This window comes from Lycium ferocissimum, chromosome 7 (assembly GCF_029784015.1).
Source record: "Lycium ferocissimum isolate CSIRO_LF1 chromosome 7, AGI_CSIRO_Lferr_CH_V1, whole genome shotgun sequence".
In the NCBI taxonomy this organism is placed as follows: domain Eukaryota; kingdom Viridiplantae; phylum Streptophyta; class Magnoliopsida; order Solanales; family Solanaceae; genus Lycium; species Lycium ferocissimum.
Genome location: NC_081348.1, coordinates 41,093,450 through 41,118,386, shown reverse-complemented (window position 1 = coordinate 41,118,386; position 24,937 = coordinate 41,093,450). Strand labels below are relative to the sequence as shown.

Genomic DNA, 24,937 nt, shown 5'->3' with positions numbered 1-24,937 from the left:
TTATTTTCATAATTGGATAGTTTTAAGGATTTAAAAGATTTCTAAGGGGTCGTTTGGTGCATTGATAAAATGGGATAAAAAATTGAGATTGATTTTATTTCATGTTTGGTTTAAGATATTAGTTCATTTTGGACTTATTTTACACCATCATTAAGATATTGCTCGATTTCTTCCTTGGCTTCTTGAAGATAATTTTCAGCAAGGGAGACTCCCCCCTCTTCAAGAAGCAGTAAACCAATGTGTAATTTTATATAGCAAATAGCCGGACCCGACTTGATATGATTGACCCTCCAATCTTCCAATAAATTTCTCAGATACTCAACATCGGAAAGTTTGTAAAGGTAACGGCGTGAAATGCAAACAGCCGAAATCGCCCTTTGTTCTACAGTGCGACCATCATCCATACTCTACATATGAAACTAGGGTTCAAATAAATTCTTTAACTGAAAACTAAGAAGTAACAAGGGAAATGCATACATTATCAGTGGATGCACCTTTAGCCAGCAGTATGATTTTTTTGATGGTATCATCCAGCATTTCACGTTTTATATCGCACTTCAGATTCTTGACTAAATTTTCAACTTCTTCGCGGATTATTATTGTCTTGTTAGTCCATTGATTTTTACCTTTGCGGACCAACTTCATGTATTTAAGTTTCTCCAATACGTCATCTACAACGTGATCTTCTAGACTGAGTATATTTTTCGAAAAAACTTGCTTTTGCTTTAAGCATTTCTTCAAATGTTGCCGGTACTCGCCAAGAGTTCTGACAAAAAAATTAAACTTCTTGGATTCATCCTCAGCCATGGAGCCGGAAAAGTGTGAATTTCAACTAAGAACGGAAAAAGAAAGTTGAACTACTTTGAAGCTAAGTTAAGGAAAATAAGGGCAATTTCATTAAAAGAAACTTAGTGTAAAATAGCCTTTATTAAAATGGCATTTAACAAACTCGACTATGGTCTTGGGATATATAGGGTTATAGCAAATGTAAGTCTAGTAACTGATAGGCAAATAACAAACTCAACTCCCATGATTTTGGGGTCAAAAAATAAAAGAAACTTAGGGGATACAAAATAGGCAAATGTAGATCTAGTAATTGATAGGCAAAAACAAACTCAACTCCCATGTACACTTCTTGAAACATATAGTACTACTTGTCGACTGGAAGTACTAATTGAGTAAATTGCGTCCTACTCCCTATGTCTCAAATTAGTTATCATGATTATTAAAAGTATTTATCTTAAATTAATTGTTATTTTAAAAATTCAAAATATAATTAATTATTTTTCTCCGTTTTATTTTTAGTAAAATATTATCATTAATAAAGATGACACATAATATAGAGTAAAATATTTAATAAAAATAGAATATAACTTAAATATAAATAAGTGCAAAATAGTCAAATACTCCTCCTAATTAATATTTCTTAAAAAATATGTAAAATAAAAAAAGCTACTAAAGACGGATAAAATAATCTTTAGAGGGAATATTTAGCAGGCGCAAAAATTTGGGAGGAATTTAAAAATACTAATGACTTGAAAAAACAAAAGATACAAAATAATGAGTAGCATAAAGGAGAACTTTTAGATGGCCAACTATTTGCAATTGCCGTTGATAGTTCAGTCTATAGAATGATTCATGGATAATTAGCTTATGATCGCTAAATAATTATTGCTAAAATCCCTTTTTATAGTTGCCATATTGTTATATGAACTCATAAAATCAGCTCATTAATATAAGTATTAGAAAATTAAAATAGAAAAAGATTGTTTATTTTTATTTTAATTGAATAAAATGACAAATATTTAGAAATAAATTTTTGATATTGAACGTAAGAGCTTGAATAAAAAAATATAATAAAAGGCTTGGAAGACAATATGACAATAATATAAATTTATTGATTGCTTTCAGATATGGCTTTGATAAAAAGCAAATGCCTTACGATGGAGTGAAAGCTTCTATTTATACAAAAGCTATAAAACACATATTTCTCGAATAATACTTTTATTTATTATTAATACTAATAATAAATTCTTATACAAAACAATAAAAGTGAAAAAAATTATGAATCATTTGTAACTGTCGCCCATTGAGTTTTTTGGTACTTGGGAGAAAGCCTCTTTTCGAACTACCTCCTCCAAAGTCTTTCTATCTAAGCATCTGAACACTAAAATCAATTTAACACGTCTAGTCCGGCCACATTTTTCTAGTCGATGACTCTACCCTTCCTGACTTAGATATGATCTATCAATCTCTGCCATGCGTCATAATTTAACACGTCCACCTGACTCTTTCAAATTTTACCCATTAAAAGGACGAGTGCCAGAAATTTAAATGAGTAATTATGATATTATGTGACGTAATAAGTGTAGGTGGAGTATGGAACTTAAATGACTCAAAAAAATTCAAAATGATCAAACTAGCACAACAAATAAAAAATGATCAAAGTAACTTTAGTGCACTAAATAAGTGCATTGAAGGGATGTCATGAACGGAATTGACCTAACAGTTGTAACTATCCACGGGACTCCTTTAACACACATAATTAGTGCACTAAAGTAATGACTCCTTTAACCCCAGCCTTTCTCCTTAGTCTATCGTCTCAATTTTTTCACTCCTTTTTCATAGATTTTGTGAAACATTAGTCAATGATTGAGAGCAGAAATCTCAATATTTTTTATCAAACTCGATATTTTTTTGCATGAACAATACTATAAGCCCAATGAATTAAACATTCTTAGAAATTTGGATCACTATTTTTGAAGTTAAAAAGTCCATGAAGTAAGATTTTTTTACAATCTTTTGTAATTAGGTTTAAGTGCTTTATTTTTTAAATTTGTATATAAATTTTTTTATTTTTTAATTAATAGAAAATTTTATTTCGGATATGTCAAAATCTTTAAAGTATACATAAAATATTAAGTTAATATTTTTCACACTTAAATTAATTAACTCATATGTACACTAAAATTATGTAAAAGAACATATCATAACTTTATATAAAAAAATTTATTAGTACCCGAATTAGATAATAATACACTTTCTTGAAGGAGGATATCGTCTAATGATAATTGCCATATTGATTGTCAAATATATTCTGATCGTGACATCAAATTGGATAATAATAACATATCAAATAGTTATCTAAAATATAATGGCATTCTTCAATCACTGGCTTTCTTTATAGCATTAATGTACTTTTTGTGATCATCTAATAAATTAACTGCATAACACACATCTCTGAAAGTAGTGTGGTCATGATTGTTGATTCTTTTAAGATCTTTATAGCATGTTGGACCTCTAACCACATTCTTTCAACAGTAGCATGAAATAATATAACTCGCCACTTTCAGGCGGAACAAAACTATAGAAAATACAAAAAAAATCTTTTCTCTTATTTTTTTCAATTTTTTATTTCACACAAACTTAAGAGAAAATTTTGTATTTGATTCATAAATCAAATTATTCCAAAATTATAATTTTTAAATTAGTTTATCTTACTCGAAAGATAAAATAAAATAATTTTAAATTTGATAGTACAAAGTGAATTATTCAAAATTAAATTTGAGATTAAATTTATATTATATATAATTGATGATAATTTATACTATCAAATATAATTTAAAAGTTAATTCAAATTTAAACGGGGAACTTACACATGACATACCAACAACTCTTTATGTGATAGAATAAAAGTTAAATTTAATAAGTATATAACTCTAAAACCGTTCTACCTCTCGAAATAGAATAAGGTCTGCGTTCAACTTAATCTCAATTCTCTCTCACATTCTATTTGTGAAATTACACTATCTTTAAATTCTCAGCCTATCTTTAATTCCATCGTATGTCTCATTAATCAATAACTTGTTATTTGCAAATAACATATACAACAACACAACCCGTTAGATATGTCATTTTAATTCATCTATCACCAACGGAAATAAAAATAGGCTAAGAATAAATTCCCAACACAAATCCATCATAATCAAAAAAGATATTTTGAATCACCTTCCGTTATTTTTATTTGAATTTTGACTTCTAAATATTCTTACTTACCCTAGTATAAGTTAAAGGTACACCTATAATATATCAATAACATAGTGGCAACGAACTCTATGAGTCTCTGGTGCACTTTATTAATAGTATATTCAGCAATGCACGTCGCCAATAATAAAATGGATTGAAAATTCTGACACATGAACTATCAAATGTGCCGAAGATGTTATCAATTAACAACAGTGACGTAATATATTCGATTTTTTTTTTTTTGAAAACCTCTCTACCTTAATAGAGGTAAAATCTGCGTGCACTCACATTTCTCAAACCACACTAAATGAAAATACACGGATTTTATTGTTTCTGGTATACACTTTGTTAATAGTGTATTCAGCGCAGCACATTGTCAAAAATGAAAATGATCGGAGATTCTGACACATGAACTATCAAGTGTTCTTGTGTCAGGGATGTTAGGTTAGTTCTACCCTACTAACAGTGATACAAGATACCCGCAGGGCTACTTATCCCATAAATTATTATTAAAATGGCCTTTGCGTAAATCCAAGTGTAAGCGAAGGGGTTAGATCCCACTGAATATGAATATTATTATTGTTGTGTAACAGGGCCGTTGGCATGACAGTTACCGAAACTCGAGCATATTCGAAGCAGCCGCCAATTTTCAAGTGGCTCGAAAAACTTTCTATTTAAGGCCATATTTTCCAGTGGCTCAAAACTCTTTCCATTTACGATCAGATTTTCCGCCTTATATCTTTCTGTATTATTCCAACAAATTATAACGCACTGCTGTTTTTTCGTCAAGTTGTTCAATCAAGCACGGACTCTTCATTTTGAACAATGAATATTCAAACCCTAACTTGTGAATCTCACATTCTGATAAAAAACCCTAAATTCAATCCGAATTTCCATGTTGATTTCTCTTCAACCCGACTGCGAACCTATCGGGTTACACAATTGACCCGAAAATGCAATCACCGCAAGCGAATAATCACTGCTTGCGTAAACCCTAGCCAAGAGATTCCAGTAAAACTAGAAAACTTGAATTTGAATTCATGTAATAGCGAAGAAAAAGATGAAGAACAAGTAGAAGAGGTAACAGTTAGAGAAGAAATTACAGTGGTGAATTCTAATGGTAAAGGTGAATTTTCTGGAAATGAAAGCATTTGGGCACAAATGGTGGAGATTGTTAAGTTTTCAGGGCCAGCAGTTGGGTTGTGGTTATGTGGGCCTTTAATGAGTCTCATTGACACTGCTGTTATTGGTCAAGGAAGTTCCATTGAACTTGCAGCTTTAGGTAGGCAACTCATAAGCTCTCCATGATATATACTCCTTCCGTCCATTTTTACTTGTCAAGCATACTAAAGATGTCCATTTTTACTTGTTCAGTTTATAAAATCAAGAGATAATTTAATATTTCATACCCTTTTTACCCTTATTAGTAATTGTTGGGTTGGAAACTTTAAGGAATTGCTAGTAAGTTGCATAAATTTTAAAGTATGTTTGATTTATTTCAATTATTTAGATGAAAAAGGGCAGCCCGGTGCACTAAGCTCTCGCTATGGGCGGGGTCCGGGAAAGAGCCGGACCACAAGGGTCTATTGTACGCAGCCTTACCTTGCATTTCTGCAAGAGGCTGTTTCCACGGCTCGAACCCGTGACCTCCTGGTCACATGGCAGCAACTTTACCAAAGAACGCCAAGGCTCCCCTTCATTTCAATTATTTAGATGATTTAGAATAATTTGGGGTGATATAGTAACTGTCATTTTATTTATTGCTCCTCAAGGGGTGTGCCAAGTCAAATATTGTAAAAATGGACGGAGGGAGTACGTCTCAATTTTTATGACACTCTTTGCATTTTTGAATGTCCAAAATATTTTGACAAAATTCCTACCTTTATATATTTTTCATATAAAGTGGGGAGGTTGGACTGTATAATGTTGTTTATGTTTAATGATTTAGCTTGACTTTTGTAATTGACAGGTCCTGGAACAGTGTTTTGTGATAACACAAGCTATGCTTTTATGTTCCTTTCAATTGCAACTTCAAATTTAGTTGCTACGGCACTTGCCAGCCAGGTATGTTTATTAAAAAATCTTTTAATCTTTTCACTGTAACTGCTTTTGGGAAATTTTAGGCATGTTGAACCTGTATATCAATTTATAAAGGGCAGCCCTGTGCGCAAAGCATTCCGCATTAGCAGGGTCGAGGGAAGGGCCGCACCCAAAGGGTGTGATGTAGACAGCCTAACCTAATGCAAGCATTAGTGGCTGCTTCCACGGCTGGAACACGTGACCTATAGGTCACACGGGGACAACGTTACCGTTGCTTCAAGACTGTATATCAATATGTAGTTGTTGGTATTTGCTGTTTACCCTTGCATTTGAGCATATTGGATTATGGTGCAGGATAAAGATGAAGTGCAACATCAGATATCTATATTGCTCTTCATTGGGTTGGCCTGTGGTGTTGTGATGTTTAGCTTTACAAGATTGTTTGGTGCTTGGGGAATTACTGGTAAGCATCTCATTCCTTTTTTGGTGGTGGATTTATCAATCATTCAATATGCATACTTCAGAATGTCCTCTTCTTCCTTCAGTGGTTGTGTATTTTTTATGAGCAACTGATGGTAAACTTGTCTCATTTTCAGCTTTCACGGGGGCAAAGAATACGGAAATAATAAATGCAGCAAATACTTATGTCCAGGTTATTCTGCTATTGATTATTAGTGCATGTTCTGCTGGACAGTAAGAATTAGAGAAGTCCAATAAAAATTGGATATATTTGTTCTCTTGGTCTTTTAAGAGTCCAAAGACTTTAAAATAACGTAAGATTTGAATGATGTACTGTTTCATATAGCTGTTAGATGACTTAGGTTTGAAGTTCCAGCTGACTAAAATGAGTAATTTATTTCTGGAAAAGGACTAGGAAAAAAGTTGTAGGAGCTGGGAAGTTGTTAGAAAAGCGCCAATAAATGCTTTTCGCAGGATGACATAGTCTTGATCGATGAGACTCGTAGCGAGTGTCCAGGTTATTCCAAGACAAGTACCGGGGAGTGCAAGTGCTATTGATTATTAGTTTCAAGTATCTCGGGTGTGTCTGCTGACAGTAATGAAATGGAGGCTCGGAGTGCTATGTGAGAGAAGTCCAATAAAAATGGTGGTTAGACCGACTGTTATATTTGTTCTCTCACGTTGGTCTTTTAAGAGTCCAAAGGAATGAGGCTTTAAAATAACGTAAGATTTGAATGATGTACTGTTTCATATAGCTGTTAGATGACTTAGGTTTGAAGTTCCAGCTGACTAAAATGAGTAATTTATTTTAGATAGGAGGGTATGGAGGACTCGGAAAACGTTTATACTTTCATATTAGTAGTCACATTTGTGCTTTGGTTTATAACTACTTATTTGTTATCTACTTGATTATCTTATTTTATACGACTAGGAAAAAAGTTGCATTTCCATATCGGAATCTCTTGGGAAGTTTTATGCTTTTATGTTAGAAAACTGAATGAATTATTACAATTGATTATTATCTAAACTTTTTATACCAAAGCTTCAAAGTGGGGTCTCATCCATCCTAGTACAAACTTGTAGATAAAGACGTTCAGTCATTTGTTATACTTTCTGAATTCATATGCTATAGCAGGGATAACAATATTTGGCTGAAATTTTTATCGTTCTGGGATGATCAAGTAAAATCCACTTATGCTTGGTTACCTGAGCATGACTTCATCTGAATAGAATATCTTTTGGTGATAGATTCGAGGCTTGGCATGGCCTGCCATGCTTGTTGGTTGGGTTGCCCAAAGTGCAAGGTACCATCTACCTACCTATACTCTAATTTATACTCCATATCATTATGTAATCAGTGTGCTTTGAGATATTTTGTACGTGAAATTAGTTGGCTGAGTGATATATAGGGTTGTGTAGCAATGTCTTATGTTTCTTCTCCATATTGGCAGCTATGCTTTGACAAGAACCACTAACATATGCACTTAGTTCCTATGGCTACAATTTGTCAATGTTCTTTTTCTTGTCTGCACAGTGTCATGTTTCATGTCGCTGTATCCACAACCAATTGCGGGACAATGCCAAGCACCTAATTTTTTTTCTCACCATATTACATCTTCGTTTTCCTGTTTGTGCTTTCATGATGGATGCAAGTCCTCTACTTCAGGAAGCACTCATTCTGTTCTGTGTTTACATGATTAATTATGTCTGATCAGACTCAGCTAAACTGATTAGTCCACTTTTCTTCTTCATATGAGAAGAGTAGCACTGTTAGTGAATATTAAAACACATACTGAACTCCTAGAAGACGATGAAGGTGAGCACATTTTTATTTATTTTTAGATAATGAGGATGAAACAATTTTAGTAAGCACAATTAGCTTATGACCCTATTGAAATGGGTATAATGAACTTGAGCGTTGTTTGAAAGCAGTGTTTTTAAAATTAAAAGCGCAAAAAAACAGCAAGGTCCAAGCAAAATGCGAGAAATAAAGCACATTTCTTTGAAGTGAAGCGCACAATTTACAAAAAATTAGAAAATACCAAGTATATGTGAATTTAGTACAATAATATTTAATTGATAAACAACTAATTTCAGCATCCTATATACAATGATTCTAACATTGGTCCAACTCTTCAAAGTTGAGATTAAGAACCAAGCGCTTCTCATTTACATCATTGTGCACATTATTGTTTGAAGCGATGTCTTTTAACAACACTGGTTGAAAGACGTTCGAGCATGATTGTCTTTGCTTGCTTTTTGTTTTATAAATTTGTTCCAATGGATTGTATCCCTCCTGACACTATTCTTATGTACTTTAATGAAGTCCTGACGATGAAGCTTCTAAAAGAAGGAAATTACACTTAACATTTAGGAATAGCTGTCAATACTGAAGGTCTTAACGGCTTTCGGCCAGTATTTATATCTTTGGAGAAGTGCATTACTTGGTCAGTCTTTTGAGGTTTAAAGCTGAAAGCTGTTTATGATATGCTGTTGTTGGTTTTTGTGTTAGCATAAGTGCATTGGTCAGTCTGTTTCAGTGTAATAGTATAGTTTTTTGTTTATGGATATACAGTTTAGGCATGAAAGACTCATGGGGACCTTTAAAGGCTTTGGCAGTTGCCACTGCTATTAATGGCATTGGCGACATAGTCCTATGCAGAATCTTTGGATATGGTATTGCTGGAGCAGCTTGGGCAACAATGGTGTCCCAAGTACGCACCTTACCAAGAACCTTTTTCTTCCTCTGAATAAACCGGATCTGCTCTTCAACTCTCTGTCCCCCTCCCCCCCGGATCTCCATTTTCATTCTCCTTATGGTAATATGTAATAGTCCTAGCTTACTAGCAATATTTTAGGTTGTTGCAGCTTATATGATGATTCAAGCCCTGAACAATAAAGGGTATAATGGTTTTGCCTTATCTGTCCCATCAGTGAATGCACTTCTACAAATTTTCATGCTTGCAGCACCTGTGTTCCTAACAATGATGTCAAAGGTTTGTTCGACTCAGCAGCATTTTTATACTGCATGAAAGTAATAACCATGTCATGTATCTGATAGTTTTTGAACTTCAGGTGGCATTCTACTCTTTACTTGTCTACTATGCTACATCAATGGGCACACACTCTGCTGCTGCACATCAGGTCAGTTTATGTGGAGTAATATTTTAGATGTATTTTCTTTTTGCATCTTTCCAGTGACAAGGCTGGAGAAATATTAACATTGACATATTACTTTTCTTATTAGGTCATGCTACAACTATTCTGCTTATTTGCAGTATGGGCTGAGCCTCTCTCTCAAACAGCACAGTCATTTATGCCTGAGTTGTTGTATGGAGTGAACCGGAACTTGTCGAAGGTCATAAGTTAGTTTATGTAAAATTTACAGTTTCCTGCATCTGTTTTCTTACTACCACATCCAAACTTGGAAAGCTATCAAATAAACTTTCCATTATATCTGTATAAACCTCTTCTTTGAGGAAAACTTTGACATTCATGAAATTTTGGCTGTGATATCCACGTGCTTGTTTCTATTATATATTGTAGTTCTTGATTCATGCCCAAGTCTACCACTTTAGAGCTGTGTTCCATGCATTTTTCCTTTGTAGGATATTCTAAAAAATGAACACTGTGAATCAGGCCCGAATGCTGCTGAAGTCCCTTTTGATCATTGGAGCATCAAATGGATTACTACTGGGATCTGCGGGAGTGTCAATATCATGGTTTTTCCCCAAATTATTTTCACCTGATCCTTTGGTCATACAAGAGGTTAGCTGTGTATTATCTTTGACATTTCTTATCCTTTGGCATTGCAATGTACAGATGAAATTCACGATGACACATTTTTTTTGGTCATGAGGATCTTAATCCTCTCCACACTCTCTTTTTAATGAATAGTTTTGCTACTTGGAGCAAACAAACACGATAAAGAAAGAAATACCGCATAAAATAAAGACGATGCAAAGAAGCTATGTTGACCAGTTCCATGTTATACTGGATTAAGATCGTGTAAGCATCATCATCACCGTCATCACTGGATCAGTTATTTCTCTAGTGTTAGTTCTTCCTGTCGTTATTGCCTGCTACCTCTTATAATAGATCAGCCAAACTCAGAAGCTTGAATCTATGAAGTGAAACCCATTTAAAAGCTGTGATAGAAGCTTGTAGGTGGCCCGGTTGACACAAACAGTACACTTGCATCATAGCAGCATAACCAAATGAAGGTGATGGAAAACGATGTATAGGCTGAGTGTTTGCTATACTCTGTGCACTTCTAGTTGGAATATAAGAATCAAATAAAGATTTTATGCCACTGAAAATAGTTTTAATGGGATCTACTGATTGTTCTCACCGCCTGTTGTTGCAGATGCACAAAGTACTGCTCCCGATGTTTCTAGCTCTCTGGGTGTCGCCGTGTGTTCATAGTCTTGAAGGAACCTTGTTGGTATGGTTCCATACTTTCTTCAAAGTATTTTTTGACCATTGTAGATATTTTGGTTGAAATATATAGATGATTTTTATCTGAAAGTCCTGTTTAATTTGTCAACGTCTGCCATAAATTTAAGGAGTATGTTCTGTTTCTTTTGAAAAAAAAAAAAAAAATAGAATTTCAAGTTTATTGAGGGGTAAATACTACAGGGTAGGAGGGGCGAACTATGGTTAAGTTTATTTGCCTAGCAAATAGCTTTTTTCCTACTAAAACCAAGTAAATCCTGTCAATCAGCAAATTGATTAATCTAACAAAACAAAGAGAAGTTCTACCATAACATTAAAGTGATAGCAATCAGAGTGAGTTTATTACATGGAAAAAGCATTGCTGGTTTGAGATTTTTACATGCTGCAAGGACTGAAACAGGGAAATTGATAGAGAGGAGAGAAAAAGAAGGTGGGGTTGGGGTGGATGAGATTTTATTTGCTGTTTATTTAGCATTTTTCTTTATCCAAAGTGTGATAACACATAAGGATGACAGCTCCAGTTTGAGTAGGTACCTTTTCAAATCTTTTTGTAATCTAGATCCAAACTAAGGGAAGAAGAAGAAAAATTGAAATGGTGGTGCTTAGGATATCCCATTGGAATTCTTTGGCCTAATTTCAGTTATGCATTTATTTAGGGACCATTTGGTTACAAGGATGTGTATTAGTTTCTTGGGGAAAAGAGCAGCTACCTTCCTTTTCTTTTCTTTTTCTTGTAGACGTTCAACTCCTACTCAATGCTAGTATTTCCATCTTGTACATTGTTTAATTTTTTTTATTTGGTTATTATAGCGTATCAAGAGACTTAAAATTTATTAGCGTGATGATCTGATTACTTTTTATTTATTTTTGGTTATTATACAATAAGATATTCTTTAATTTTTATTATTCTTATTAAGGTTTTTGAGTCATTATCTCAACTCTCTGATTACTTTTTAGGCTGCAAGAGACTTAAAATTTATTAGCGTATCAATGGCCTCAGTATTCGGTATGGCGTCGCTTCTCGTCATAGTAAGTCATTCCATTTATTTGCAATGAGTCCGCTCATGATTTAGGTGGCAAAATAAGATTTCTACCCTTGCTCAGGAAGCTAGATCCGTTAATCTTTTTCGTAAGAAAAAGGATATTACTGACCAATAATTTTTATTTATTTCAAGCAGCTCTTTAGCAGTAAAGGATTTGGTTTGGCAGGATGCTGGTTTGCGCTAGTAGCATTCCAATGGGTAAAGAGCCGGAACAGATTTTCTAGTCTTTGGTAAGAACTGGCTCATGTTGTTTTCCTTTTTAATTTTTTACTTTCTTTTCTTTCCAGACACGATTTTCGATAGCTCTACGGCGGCTCACTTTGGCTAATGGCATACTTTATTTGGAAGACTCAATTCATGATGAGTTAGAAAAGTTGAAAGTTGCGTAGGTTTAATACGCTCAAGACGAAGTGTCCACATAAAAATGAAGTTTTGCGTTAAAGATTCCAATCTACAGCTGGTGCTGCAGTGATCAATCGTCAAGATAAAAAATTAATACCGTTGTCAATATCAATTATTATTTTTTGAGAAACATTTGTCAATATATCTAGTTAATTCACCCGTCATGTATCATAACTCAAATGAGTTGACAATTAATTACTATTGACAGGTCCAATAGTCGGAGCCCTATGGTAGTAGGTTTGTCAATGTTTGAGAATTTGAAATTCCTGTAAACATTATTAAAGTTTATACATCAAGTCCAGAATTAGCAATCTTGTTATTGATATCACTGACCGTAACGAGCTGTGCACTAAAATCGTCATTTGACATATAATTACTTTGATGCGTGTCATTCGTGTAAGTTACATCAACTAAAAAAACATAAAGACGAAAAGAAAAGATAGCATAACAAAAGGGCATTGCCCAGTGTAGTGACCACAATTAGTCAGAACTATGATTACGAAGGTGTAAATTTAAGGCATCAAGGGCCCATGAATGAAGTCCGCTATTTCTGCACTAGTCAAGATTGGCAATTTCTTTCTTCTTGATCTTCCACCATCTCACCAAAATTACAAAAGCTACAAATGCAAACTTCTCTTATATAAATTTCTTCTACTAAGATATATCAAATGCAAAGTCTTTCCTCCTCGGATCTTCATCTTCAGACTGAAATATATGTGCGCCCATCCAAAGGAATACTTGGAACTTTAACCGAGCCATCGGAGCACTGTGGTGGCTACTGTGGTAAGGAAATGAAGAAATGAGCCACAATGAAAAATCACACACTGCTACTTCCTCGGCGACCACGAGCATATGGTCTTGGTACCTCTCCTTTACTCTGCACACAAGGAGACGACTCCAAAATGAGCAAGGCTGATCATGAAAGAAAGAAAGGACAAAAAAGGAATAAGGAGAACAACGTGTATTTATTTGCGGTCAAGGGTGTCGCTTAGAACTTGGTGAATACCATAGGATAAAAATGCTCGGTGATTTTTTTTTCATCCGTCTAAGACTTAATGGGCAAAATTATTCAGTACATGTACACAGGTGGAAAGTAGCATGAGCCGGGTGTATAAGTGGAACCCAATAAAATAGTTGAGTTGCACAGAACCTTAGCCTGGAAACCAGAGTTATAAAAGAATAATGTATTCATTTATCAAAACTGTATAATGAAAAGGTGACCTGAGATGATCGTCTCTCTGCGTATTGTTTTTGTTTTCTCATAAAAAGAATTTGATTCTGTTTCTTCTTCTCTTCAGCTTTCATTTTTGTCAGGCTTGGACGGTAGAGAATCACAGTCCTACCAATCTGACTAATAACCACTGAGCCAGTTGCTTCCTCTAAGTGCTTTACAACATCATCAAGCTCTCCTCCAGGACAGGTACCATGTATTTTGAGCTGCATACAATAATGCGGCCATCAAAAATCGAACCCAAGAGCAATGCTTTGATCACATTAATCAACACTTAACACATTTGCTAAGAAGATAAGCATGATTTGTCATCAATATAGCTGAAAACGCGAGCTTTCAACTTAGTTGAAGCAAATTAAACTCTATTCATTTCCCACCGCGAAAGACCCTCATTCCTCAACAGACGAACTTATTATCATCAATTTGAACATTTGTCACTTTTACTGGAAAACGGCACATAAAAAAAAAAAAAAAAAAAAAAAAGGGCAGCCCGGAGCACTAAAGCTCCCGCTATGCGCGGGGTCCAGGAAAGGGCCGGACCACAACGGTCTTTTGTAAAACCCTTAGCCTATACTGGAAAAGGCTAATATTGAGCTTCTTGCTATACCAGCTTAACCTAAAACATATTAATCTATATTTCTCATACTGCTAATATCAATAACCAGATTTTAACTACTAATTCAACAATGACAAAAAATTTGACTAAGCATAACGAGCAAAATCAATAAGAACTACTAATTCCAATGACTCTTTTTTATGTACAACGTCTACTTGCTAGTAATCGTACTAATTAACCTCGGAAACTTAATAAACGTCCAGATAAAATGCAAGCTCATTAGAGTTATAAGGATTCCATAACATGTTTGTGCAGAATTTAGCTCCCTGCTTTCATGCTCCAGCTAAAAACTATTAAGCAACAGAGGTACCCACAACATCAGAATTCCTATGGAAAGATTAACATTAACTCACTAATCAGTTTACAGATTTTGTTAAAATGCACATTATCAAGAACTAACAGCGGTATGCAAGCACAAACAGTTCTGTCGGTTAAAACAGCACGCTTAAGTCAGATACACAGCAAGATTCATCACCATTTTACCTAATTATCTCTACTTGTTACTTATCAAACATAAATATCATCTCTACCTGTTAAAAAGCCAGTGTTCTTATCTACTACTAGTTCAGCACACTTCAACCTTTGTATAAATTCCACATATAACCCAGGAAATTCAGATAACTCGAAAAGCTTCGAAGGCCTACTTGAAAAAAAAAGAATATAACCACACTGAACTTGAAGATAACCTTTAGAACAACAATTCGATATAAAGGGGTCATTTTGTAGCTGATTAGAGTTATGCATGTATTAGTAATACATGGATTAGTTATGAGAAAATTTATATATTATTTTATTCAGGTATTAGTTATGCAGGGTTTAGTTATTCATGTATTAGCTATTACACTTTTTGCCCTGCATAAAATAATACATAGATTTAACTTATACATGTATTAGTTGTGCAGGTTACTAAATTTCAAACCAAACACTGTATAAATTTTATCATGAATAACTTAACTCCTAACCGGCTACCAAACGTGGTATTACTTATGCAGTAATACCTGCATAACTCACCTCCAAACTAACTACCAAACGACCCGTGAGGGGTTGTTTGGTTCGTGGACTAAATTATCCGGGATTATAGTCGTGTCATTATAATCCTTGGACTAATTTATCCTAGAGGAGTGATAAAATAATCCCAAGTTTGATAAGATAAGGTAGGATATCTAGGATTAAGTCTGAAATTAAATTTATACACTATTTGTGTTTTATTAACGGTATAAATTTATAAATTTAATCCTAGACTTAATTATAATATTCCACCTTATTCCGTGTACCAAACGACCCTGAGTAGTAGCCTAAAACCTGAATAAATTGTTTGCCAGCAGGAGGGAAAAAAAAAAAAAAAAAGAGGGAAAAAGTACCTTGAGAAACTCCTTAGATTCAAGAGTCTCATCCAAAGCAAATACCACATTATCAGTAACACCAGATTTTCCAACTTGTTGACTCTTTAACTTCTTCCCTAAACTATGTGCATACGATGCCAATTCTTTTTTCTCCTTTACTGTTAGGCTCGGTAATTTCGCCCGTAATATTTTTGTCTCTGACTCACTAGGCCTTGAAGCAATAACTTGTCCATTTTCTTTTGCAATTTCCACGTCATCAACATCCTCAACCAAGAGGGATTGAGAAGTAGAGTTAACTGGAAGGTTCGAGAAAGTTGTAGAACGAAGGAAGAGGGGTGAAGGGGTATGGAGAGAAGGGAAGAAGGAAGGAGAATTATTGGTGATGGGATGAAGCGACGTCGTTTGATGGGGAAGAGAGAGGTGTTGATTAAGGAAGGAGAAAGAGAGGATTGGAGCGGGTCCGGGTCGGAGCAGGCGATGGAGAGCCATGAGTTGAGAGGAAGAAGATAACATTACAGTATCCATTTTGCTCAAGGCTGCGACACTATTGAGATTTTATGAAGAGAAAGTAATATCAGTCTGTATATTTTTATTGAACGTTACTGCCAACAGGGGTGTTTGGTCTAGTGGTATGATTCTCGCTTCGGGTGCGAGAGGTCGGGAGTTCGATTCTCCCAACACCCCCCGGGCCTTTCTTCCAATTTTTTCGAACCTTTATATTTTTATTGTATTGTTTTGATTAAAAGATTGTATACAAATGAGAAAAAAAAACACATAAAATATAATTATTAGACAATACAAATGAGAATGACATAAATAATAAAGTATAATTATTAGACAATACAATTGTTACATTAAATGTGAGTTTTCATGTTGATCGTTACATTAAATGTGAGTTTTCATGTTTTAAGAAAAATCAAAATAAATATTGTATTTAAACTAACAACACAATATAATAAATTTAAACTAACAACCATCCAAACAAGCAGTTAGTGTTTTCATGTTTAATTCTTTGGTATTTAAAGTTTATTGGCTTGATACTCAAATTTTGTAGGATCACATAAGAGATAAGGCTCATTTAAGGGGATTGTCTTCACTTTTGAGAACCAGTTAAAATTCTCTCCTCTTTTCTTCCTTTTCTTATAAATGATTTGGTGCTTTTTTGTTTGTTTGTTTAGTTATTTGGAATTAAAATTTATTAGCTTGATTAATTTAAATTTAATTTATGTAAGACTCTTATTTAAGTGAAAAAAGCTCGAACTTGGGATTTTATCGATCTCATTATATCTTAATTTTGATGATAACAATTTGGTTTTTTTTCCAGTAAAACATTTTTCGTCTTATAAAAAATATTTTCTTTGTTAAATATTTGGTATATGAAATTTGATGATTTGATTAATTCACCCCTCATTTAAGTGAAAAACGTTGGAACGTCCTTCGGCGTTTAATTAAGGTAGTTCTAAGGAATCTTACCCATATTTATTGTTTGGTCTTTTGAGGTATTCCCATCATTCCTTTTCAATTGATTTTAGTCTACTTAACACTCTTCTTAAGAAATTATTGATTAGAAATTTATTTTACTAAATTATTTTTATTAGTTATTCTTTTGAAAATTTAAAGTTAACTATTAATATTTTATATAGTTACTTAATAATAAGATAATATTGAGAGAAAATATTAAAAATCTCTTGATTATTAAATGAACAAGTACAAGTAAAAAAAAATATATATATTACAAGGGGATAAGGGAAAAAAAAGATGGATCAGAGCAAAATACAAGGTGAAGAAATCTCGAAAACAATTGAACCATTTTGCCTACATTTGGAAAGTGAAGATAACAGGCATTGACGTGATCCTAAGGGCCAATTCTTTTTGTCTCATTCTTGTATTTTGTTTTTGTCCATCTCAAAATTTCCTTTTCTGGATCATCTACTCAACAGTCAAAACACACACACTTTTATCGTGAAACAAAACAAGAGAAAATTTTCTATTACACTAGTATAACTGTAACAGAATCTTTCCCCCTTCCGAAAAATCATTATTTCCAAAACGCATAACTGTCGTTTCACTACTTTATTTTAATTATTTAACTTTATTTTTCATCACTTTTATTACGATGTAGAAGGGCAACACTGGAACAGACATGAAATGTTGTTCTGTTGTAATTCTAAAATTCTCAAAAGCCATTAATGTTATGGACAAGTCACAATATGGAGAAAAAGCTTTTGATTCTTTTCAAGTATACTTATCTTCAGATTGCTTTAGTTGTTAAATGGGCAAAGGGTCAAATTTACCCTCCAAATATTGGTTTATAATCTAAATTTGACCTTCATCAAAGTTTAGGATCAAATTTGTCCTCTCCGTTAGGATACATGGTATATTTGCCCTTTTATGGATGGAAGTGTGACTTGGACTCTACAACACAAAAAAATTAACCACGTAGACTCCCAAACCCAATTATTTTAACCCATGGCCCGTGACTCGTTTACCATCATATAAAATAATACAACCCTAGTCCCTTTTATTTTAGAAAAGAGAGGGAACGAAAGACAATATGTATATTCCATTTTCCCTAAGTTTCCTATATATCTAGAATATGTATATTCCATTTTCTCAAGCTTACTTGACTGTAATGGAAGCTCTTAATATTGTTGCTTGATATCTTTGTGCTGTAATTAGTTTTCAGTTTACTAACTGTTTGCTTGCAAGGGTTAGTTGATGCAATTAAGACCAATTTTACAGAAGCAAAGTACAGGTATTGGGCTAGACATGATATAGAGCACAATTGGTTGAAGAGACGGGGTGGTCCTGAGGAACTGAAGAAAAAGATGTGGCATTGTGCATGGATGTATTTACTGAGTTCTCTCTTTAGTTCCCTCTCTTTTCTAAAATAAAAGGGATTAGGGTTGTATTATTTTATATGATAGGCAAACGGTCACGGGCCATGGGTTAAATTAATTGGGTTTGGGAGACGTGGAGCCTATGTGGCTAATTTTTTTGTGTTGTAGAGTCCAAATCACACTTCCATCCATAAAAGCGAATATATACCAAGATCCCAATCTTATGCAAATTTGATCCCAAACTTTGACGAAGGAAAAATTTAAACTATAAACCATACTTGGAAGGTAAATTTGATCCTTTGCCCGTTGTTAAATATAAGAGATGGATGAGAATATAAAGGAGCCAACTAATTTACTGCAAAAAAAGAAAAAGAAAAAAAAGAGTAAACATGCGCAAAAACTTCACATGGGAGGCTTCATTGTCTCTATAATATTTGTTTAGATTATATATATAAACACTTTTAAAATAATTATGTATTTCGAAACACCAAAAAATAAGTAAAAAGTCACTTATTTTTCAGAAAAACAAAACATTCTTCTTCATACCAAATACATATTAAAATAGATTATTCAACCATCTTTAATTTCACCCTTCATTGCTTTACTTAACATAACAATTTTTCCTTGCTCGTTTCATTTCAATTAATTCAAGAAAATTAACAAAGTCCCTAATGTTAAGATTATATGCCAAGTGAATTTTAAGATTATATGCCAAGAGTAGACGAACTCGAAATGACTTTTAGAAGGAAAAGGTTGATCGAACAATTTGTATCTAGGCCTATAGGTTAGGCTATAGGATAAATGGATATATGTATTACTTGCTTGTTTTTTTTTTCAAAAATTTAAAGCCATCACCATGGTTGTGATCCCATTGGTGTGGAGGGTTAGGCTTTGACCCCTACCATGTCCATTAATCGCAAAAAGTTAAAAAGTTACATATGTTAGAGGGGATATGGATCAAACCTCTAACCATAGGAGTATTTACTCTAACAAAAGAATGACGGATTAGCCTATACAATATCCTTCACTATACACTAATATACATTAACTTACAAAGAAGTTGCACTTCTCAAACCTTCTTCTCATGGTAGGAAACTGCCACTTATCTAGTTGAATTAAACCTTTCACCTCTTTAGGAAGATGTTGTAAAGAGGAACAAAAGGTTTCATTTCCACTATTAGAGGCCATTCTAGTTGATATATGTATTACTTGCTGTATTCTAACTTAGAGCAACACTTTTTTATACCAAAATTTCTCAATATTTGAAGCCTTATTTTTACTTATTTGTACAATGATCTTTATTTTTCTTCCTTTGCAGCGGCCACCATCATTTTTCCAATAGACTGTTTCACTCAAGAACCAATATTAATACCAGAACGTACACTCTTCAAGAAAAAATACCAACAGTAAACAACAGTCGTTGATGCAACGGCTCACAAAGAAAATAATGTGTCACACAAGATCAAGATTAAGAGCCTGTTTGGATGTTAAAAAAGTCAAGAAAAAAAAAAAAAAGTTGGGGTAGCCCAACTTATTTTTTTTTTTTTATAAGTCGCTTTCGTTCGCTTGGCAAAATTAATTTTTTGGGCTTTATTTTAAGACAAAATGATTTTAAGTTCGCCTCCAAACACTAAAAAGTGAAAATAGCTTATAAGCAACTTATAAGCCAATCCAAACGAGTTCTAAAACGCTTTGGCAAATTACATCAACAGCTCCTAAATTTATTTAGACGTTGAAATTATGATATATTTCAATTTAGTACTTAAACATATGGTACGGGTAAGGTCTGCATACATCCTTCCCATTAATCTAGACCCCACTTATGAGAATACACAGGATATATTGTTGTACCTGAATATATGATAAGGTAATCATAATATTAGATTAGATACTTTCAATTCAAACTATGGAAAAAAAAATATGGATATATTCTCAAATGCTTATTACATAGATACGTTACCACTTAAAATATGTCACATCTTTCAACGCATCAGTCTCAAGCCGCAAAACCTCGGGTCCTTTCCCATTGAAAACAGACGCAGAAAAATTTCTAAAACTTGAGTTAAAAGTGTTTAATATTTTCATTTGTTCAATTGTAACCTATTGTTGTTCAAGTATCAAACTAAACTTAGAACAAGTTTAAGGGTCGTATTTATAATGCCAATCTTCTATGCCATTGTTCTCTTAAGATAACCCACACAAATCTGCCAGTAACTGCAAGTCTACAACACTCCATATCTAGAGCAACAGACCAAAATCAACTTTAGGGAAGCAGCAAAAGATCCTCAACATGCAAAAAAAGGCAACATATCTAAAAGGCAATAATGTCATAGGCATAGCCCTTGCTAATTGCTAAACTCGTCCTTTTTTATTCCGTAAACGAAACATTACAACGTCATACAACAACAGCAAAGGTGGACCCCATCACCTGCTATTCAATGTATGGATCGGATGAGGAGATTTTCCGGTGCCAATATCCACCCTCAATTTCTCCGCCCCACAAAGCTAATATGAACCCTAGATAGCTACCTGAAGTTAGGTTTTAATTTGTAAAGAGAGAGAGAGAGAGAGAATACTTCAACTTTGAAAATACCGGAGCAGACTACACTGAACTTAACTAGTAAAGGCATTTATGACCTAAAACTGGTTGCTGATTTCTGATTTATCGAGATAATGATGAGCAGGATGGAGTAGCTTTGCATTTTCCTACGGTAATCATTTGCACCGATTCCCCAGAGCCATCCCTTGAAGGACTAAACCAAACTGGCAAAAAACCTTCTGATTCACACTCAAACCTTGTTTCCTTGAATCGGTGCACCAAAGCCTCTTTTCCCTGTTAATTAGAAGAAATATCACATCAAAATCACAAACTAAATTAAGGAACATAGTTATAACTTGTAAATTTAACAATATTCACGCACCTGGAACTTTGCAGTGACAATCTTAACCCTCCTATAAGATCCTGGAAACACGTTTAGTTTGTCATTAAAAGCACAAAAGAATTTCCACACAGTTCTGTGATCGGTGAAGTTCACAAAAGCATATCCTTTGCCTCTCTTGCTTCTGCAAAAGAAAATCCATCTTTTTACGTTAGTATAATAGCTAGACGTAGAAGATATAATAAGCTAATGGTATTCAAGAATTAAAATAAATAAGTCAAAGATATCTAGGTAGAATTACGCGACATACTTGAAATCCATAGGCAAATACAAGAAATCATAAGCAGAGACAATGTTTTCTCCCTTTGAATCTGTCGCCTTTTGATTTTCCACTGAGCAGTACTCATCCAGAAATTGCATCAACATTTCACGGCTGTAAAGGAAAAACGAAACAATCAAATTCCAATGAGCACGAAAAAATAAAAGCTAGCAATTAGTAATTAAACTGATAAGGATATGCAACCGGACTAATAAATCTCATGATTTAATCAACTTATTCCAATAAGTAAAAAGTAATACTATGAACTGCTATAAAAAAGGCAAAAATGAACAAACAAAAATTAAAACATACTTATAGTCATATGGGATATTTTTTATCATGACAGTAGTATTATTTTTTCGTGACCAGCTCAGAGGTATCACATCATGTTTCTTCAACCCATTGTTCCTTGACCAATTCCTATAACAAACATTACGCCTCTGATCATCATTTTCCATTCTCCGACAAACTAAACCCTCATTTGAACTACAACTTCCTCTTCCAAACACACCTCTGTTCCCATTAAAAAAACCTCGGCCCTTTCCTTTTCTCAACCTAGGAGGAGTACGAGGTCTAGAGACGCTTTCTCGTGCTTTGACCAACTTCGTAGGAATATTCCGAGGGCCACCTGTCACATTCTCCCTAGGCGGTGAAGGTGGATGAAAGGCAGTGTTTGAGACGTGCGAGATAGGGGTATATTCGGGTGCTTGAGGGTTCAACAAACTCCTTCGAACAGACATGGTAGTACTATGTTAAAGTTGTTGTAGTGATTTTGAACAAGTGTTTTTTTTTTTTTTTTAAAATAGTAGTATGAAAAAGAGAGAAATTTGGACAAGAGAATGAAAGAGACAGACAAAAAAGGGCAACAGAGATAGTGATAGTGGAAGGAAGAAATCTAAAGAAGTGGTGATTCACTGCATTGTTGGCAGCCAAAGGGCCTTTTTATAGCAGCACACAAGCAAAAGGAATTTAGGACCCTCTTTCTAACTTTTTTTTTAGAATAAAGAATATGATGCGGGAGTTCTTTCCCGGATTCTGATTATTTAAATAGTATTTAGTATTTTTATTGTAAGTAATTTAATTTAATATTGTAAAAATATAAGTAAAGAATATGATGCGGGAGACGGAATTATCTTTTCTTAAAAAAAAAAAAAATCAAGTCCAGATTACAAGAATGAAAAAATATACTCTTTCCATCCCATAATAAGTGTCACCTCAATCAAAAACACACATATTAAGAAACTAATGATAGTGTAAAGTTTACCAAATTACTCTTATGTAAAAAAAAAAACTCTTGATTATTAGAGCATACGCAAGTAGTTCATTTTTTAACATTGGGAATCCAATGATCATCATTTAGAGTACTACTACTTCTTTTGCCTTTTACTAATCCTATCTTCCATAGGCCAAAACTTCCATTTTCACGTGAAACTCAAAATTTGACATTGTGAATTCAACTTTTGGCCTTGAATAAAGAAACTTATCATTTTTTGTCCAAGGCAAAGATGGAAAAAACTAGTCAACATATGCATTGGTATCCTAAGATGACACTTATTATAAGGCAAAAAATTTGACTAAAGTGGCACTTATTATGAAACGGAGAGAACACTAAAAATAGTGTTTCCTTTTAATAAGACCTGAATTTAACCAAATAAAGTAAACATGTGCACTTGTATCTTAAATTTGGGTACAGATTTAGATAAGTAACTAACGACCTTTGAAAGTGAGTAATTCTGAAAAAGGGGCTTCATTTCAATATACTCTCCGTTTTAATTTATGTGAACCTTTTCAGAGTACGAGGGTCAAACTTTATAACTTTAATCTTAAATTTCGACATAGATTAATTTAAGTTTGTAAAAATATAATTTATGTATTTAGAAACTACATTAAAAGTACTATAAGTCATGATAATTTGTAATATAAATAACTTAGAAAAAATATAAGAAAAACGTGGTCAAAGAATCACCTAGTAGACTCCCCAAATATGTAAAGGGTTCACATAAATTGAAACAGAGGGAGTATATTTTTTTTATAAAAGTATCCTCGAATCAAAAATTGTGAGTAGAAACATTTTGAGCTACAACAACAACATTTTTTTTTAATGCAATACCGGGGTGACTCAAGGGCGAGGCTAGTAAAATCTTTGCATTAGGCCCCAAAAACTTTTAAGGATGAACTTTATGATTTTATTTTCTCTTAGACAATACTCCCTGTTATCTTAGTCAAAACCAAGACATAAATTGATTAATTTTTTCTAATTTTATTCTTACACAATAAAAAGAACATCTAAATAATGATTGGAAAAATCACGTAGTAACTTGATATTGTTGGATTTCCAATGTCAAAAGGTTTATTTCTCATGCATGCTCTAATCAAAAGGTAAAAATAATTTATTTTTATTTTATAGGGGTAATTTGGTAAATTTCATATTGCATTATTGATTTCTTAATATGCGTATTTTTTGCTAAGATGACACTTATTTTGAGACGGAGGGAGTATTGAAAATTGTAAAAGAAGTAAAAAATTTATATAATAAAAGAAAAACTATCTAATTTGTGCCTGCTCAATTCATATAGTTTCTCTTCGTCAATTGCAATTATGTTGCTTTTCATTTTCTTCAAATGGTCCGCCAAACTCATCTTTTTTTAAATAAGCGCTTGTAATTGATTCAACCGAAGACTAATAAGAAGTAATCTGGTTTCATGATTCTGGTTGGTTCTGCTTGCCATCAGGTTTTTCTTCCTGGAGAAGACAGAGTGCCTTCTTTTTTCATTACTCTTCAATCTTTCTTTCTCTTGGTCGTGTTTGCTATGAGTTTAGTGTTTCGAGAGAATTTAAAAATTAATAGCAGTTTTTGTGTGTGTCCATCGACAAAATCAGCAAACAGAGCCACTTACCTAAAGTGTACTTTTGGCTTACCTAAAGTGTACTTTTGGATAAATGACTTCTAGCGCAGCCGTCCCCAAGGCTTCAGTTATGTGTATATAACGCAACTGCTCTCCTTTACACGCTCTTCGTTTATGGCTCCTCACGAGCCGACTACACTTTTTTTTTTTTTTTTCCTCTTTGTTTGAAGATGATGTGAAATGAACATTTTCATAATTTTTTACTTTTCTGCAGGTTCGACATATTTTATCAATATTAATTGCTCTATAACATCTTCGAACACATGAAATTTACCAAAACATATAAATATTTTTAAAAAAATTCTTATTCCCTCCGTATCAAATTATTTTTCGCGTTTTTGCTTATTAATTAGTAGGGAAATTTGATTAAATTTACCC

General features: G+C 33.5%; 3 protein-coding genes and 1 non-coding gene across 5 annotated transcripts; 2 read left to right on the top strand and 2 right to left on the bottom strand.

Annotated features, from left to right (window-relative positions):
- The first annotated feature begins 4,598 nt into the window (after nt 1-4,598).
- LOC132065058 (protein DETOXIFICATION 46, chloroplastic) lies at nt 4,599-12,748 on the top strand. 2 transcript variants are annotated; one of them, XM_059458284.1, is made up of 14 exons: nt 4,599-5,308; nt 5,996-6,090; nt 6,421-6,529; nt 6,663-6,718; nt 7,774-7,829; nt 9,101-9,239; nt 9,384-9,521; nt 9,601-9,669; nt 9,773-9,883; nt 10,165-10,293; nt 10,892-10,969; nt 11,938-12,009; nt 12,159-12,253; nt 12,311-12,748. In XM_059458284.1, coding segments are annotated over exons 1-14 (1,605 nt in total). In that variant the 5' UTR covers nt 4,599-4,851; the 3' UTR covers nt 12,312-12,748. The 2 variants fall into 2 exon arrangements, with proteins under 2 accessions (XP_059314267.1, XP_059314266.1); XM_059458283.1 differs by having other exon boundaries at nt 4,602-5,308; nt 12,159-12,221.
- Nucleotides 12,749-12,874: 126 nt separating this feature from the next.
- On the bottom strand, nt 12,875-16,167 carry LOC132065059 (uncharacterized). Its single transcript, XM_059458285.1, has 3 exons — nt 15,634-16,167; nt 13,647-13,862; nt 12,875-13,302 (listed from the first exon to the last, which is right to left on the bottom strand). Exons 1-3 carry the CDS (start codon nt 16,138-16,140, stop codon nt 13,243-13,245), a joined length of 783 nt encoding a protein of 260 aa, XP_059314268.1. The 5' UTR covers nt 16,141-16,167; the 3' UTR covers nt 12,875-13,242.
- Nucleotides 16,168-16,227: 60 nt separating this feature from the next.
- TRNAP-CGG (transfer RNA proline (anticodon CGG)) lies at nt 16,228-16,299 on the top strand. The gene has a single exon. It is a non-coding gene; the product is annotated as a tRNA-Pro (tRNA).
- Nucleotides 16,300-20,826: 4,527 nt separating this feature from the next.
- On the bottom strand, nt 20,827-22,768 carry LOC132062215 (protein terminal ear1-like). The gene is made up of 4 exons (XM_059454831.1): nt 21,966-22,768; nt 21,645-21,767; nt 21,377-21,518; nt 20,827-21,288 (listed from the first exon to the last, which is right to left on the bottom strand). The coding sequence occupies exons 1-4, from the start codon at nt 22,391-22,393 to the stop codon at nt 21,118-21,120; spliced, it is 864 nt and encodes a 287-aa protein (XP_059310814.1). The 5' UTR covers nt 22,394-22,768; the 3' UTR covers nt 20,827-21,117.
- Between the last annotated feature and the right edge of the window lie 2,169 nt (nt 22,769-24,937).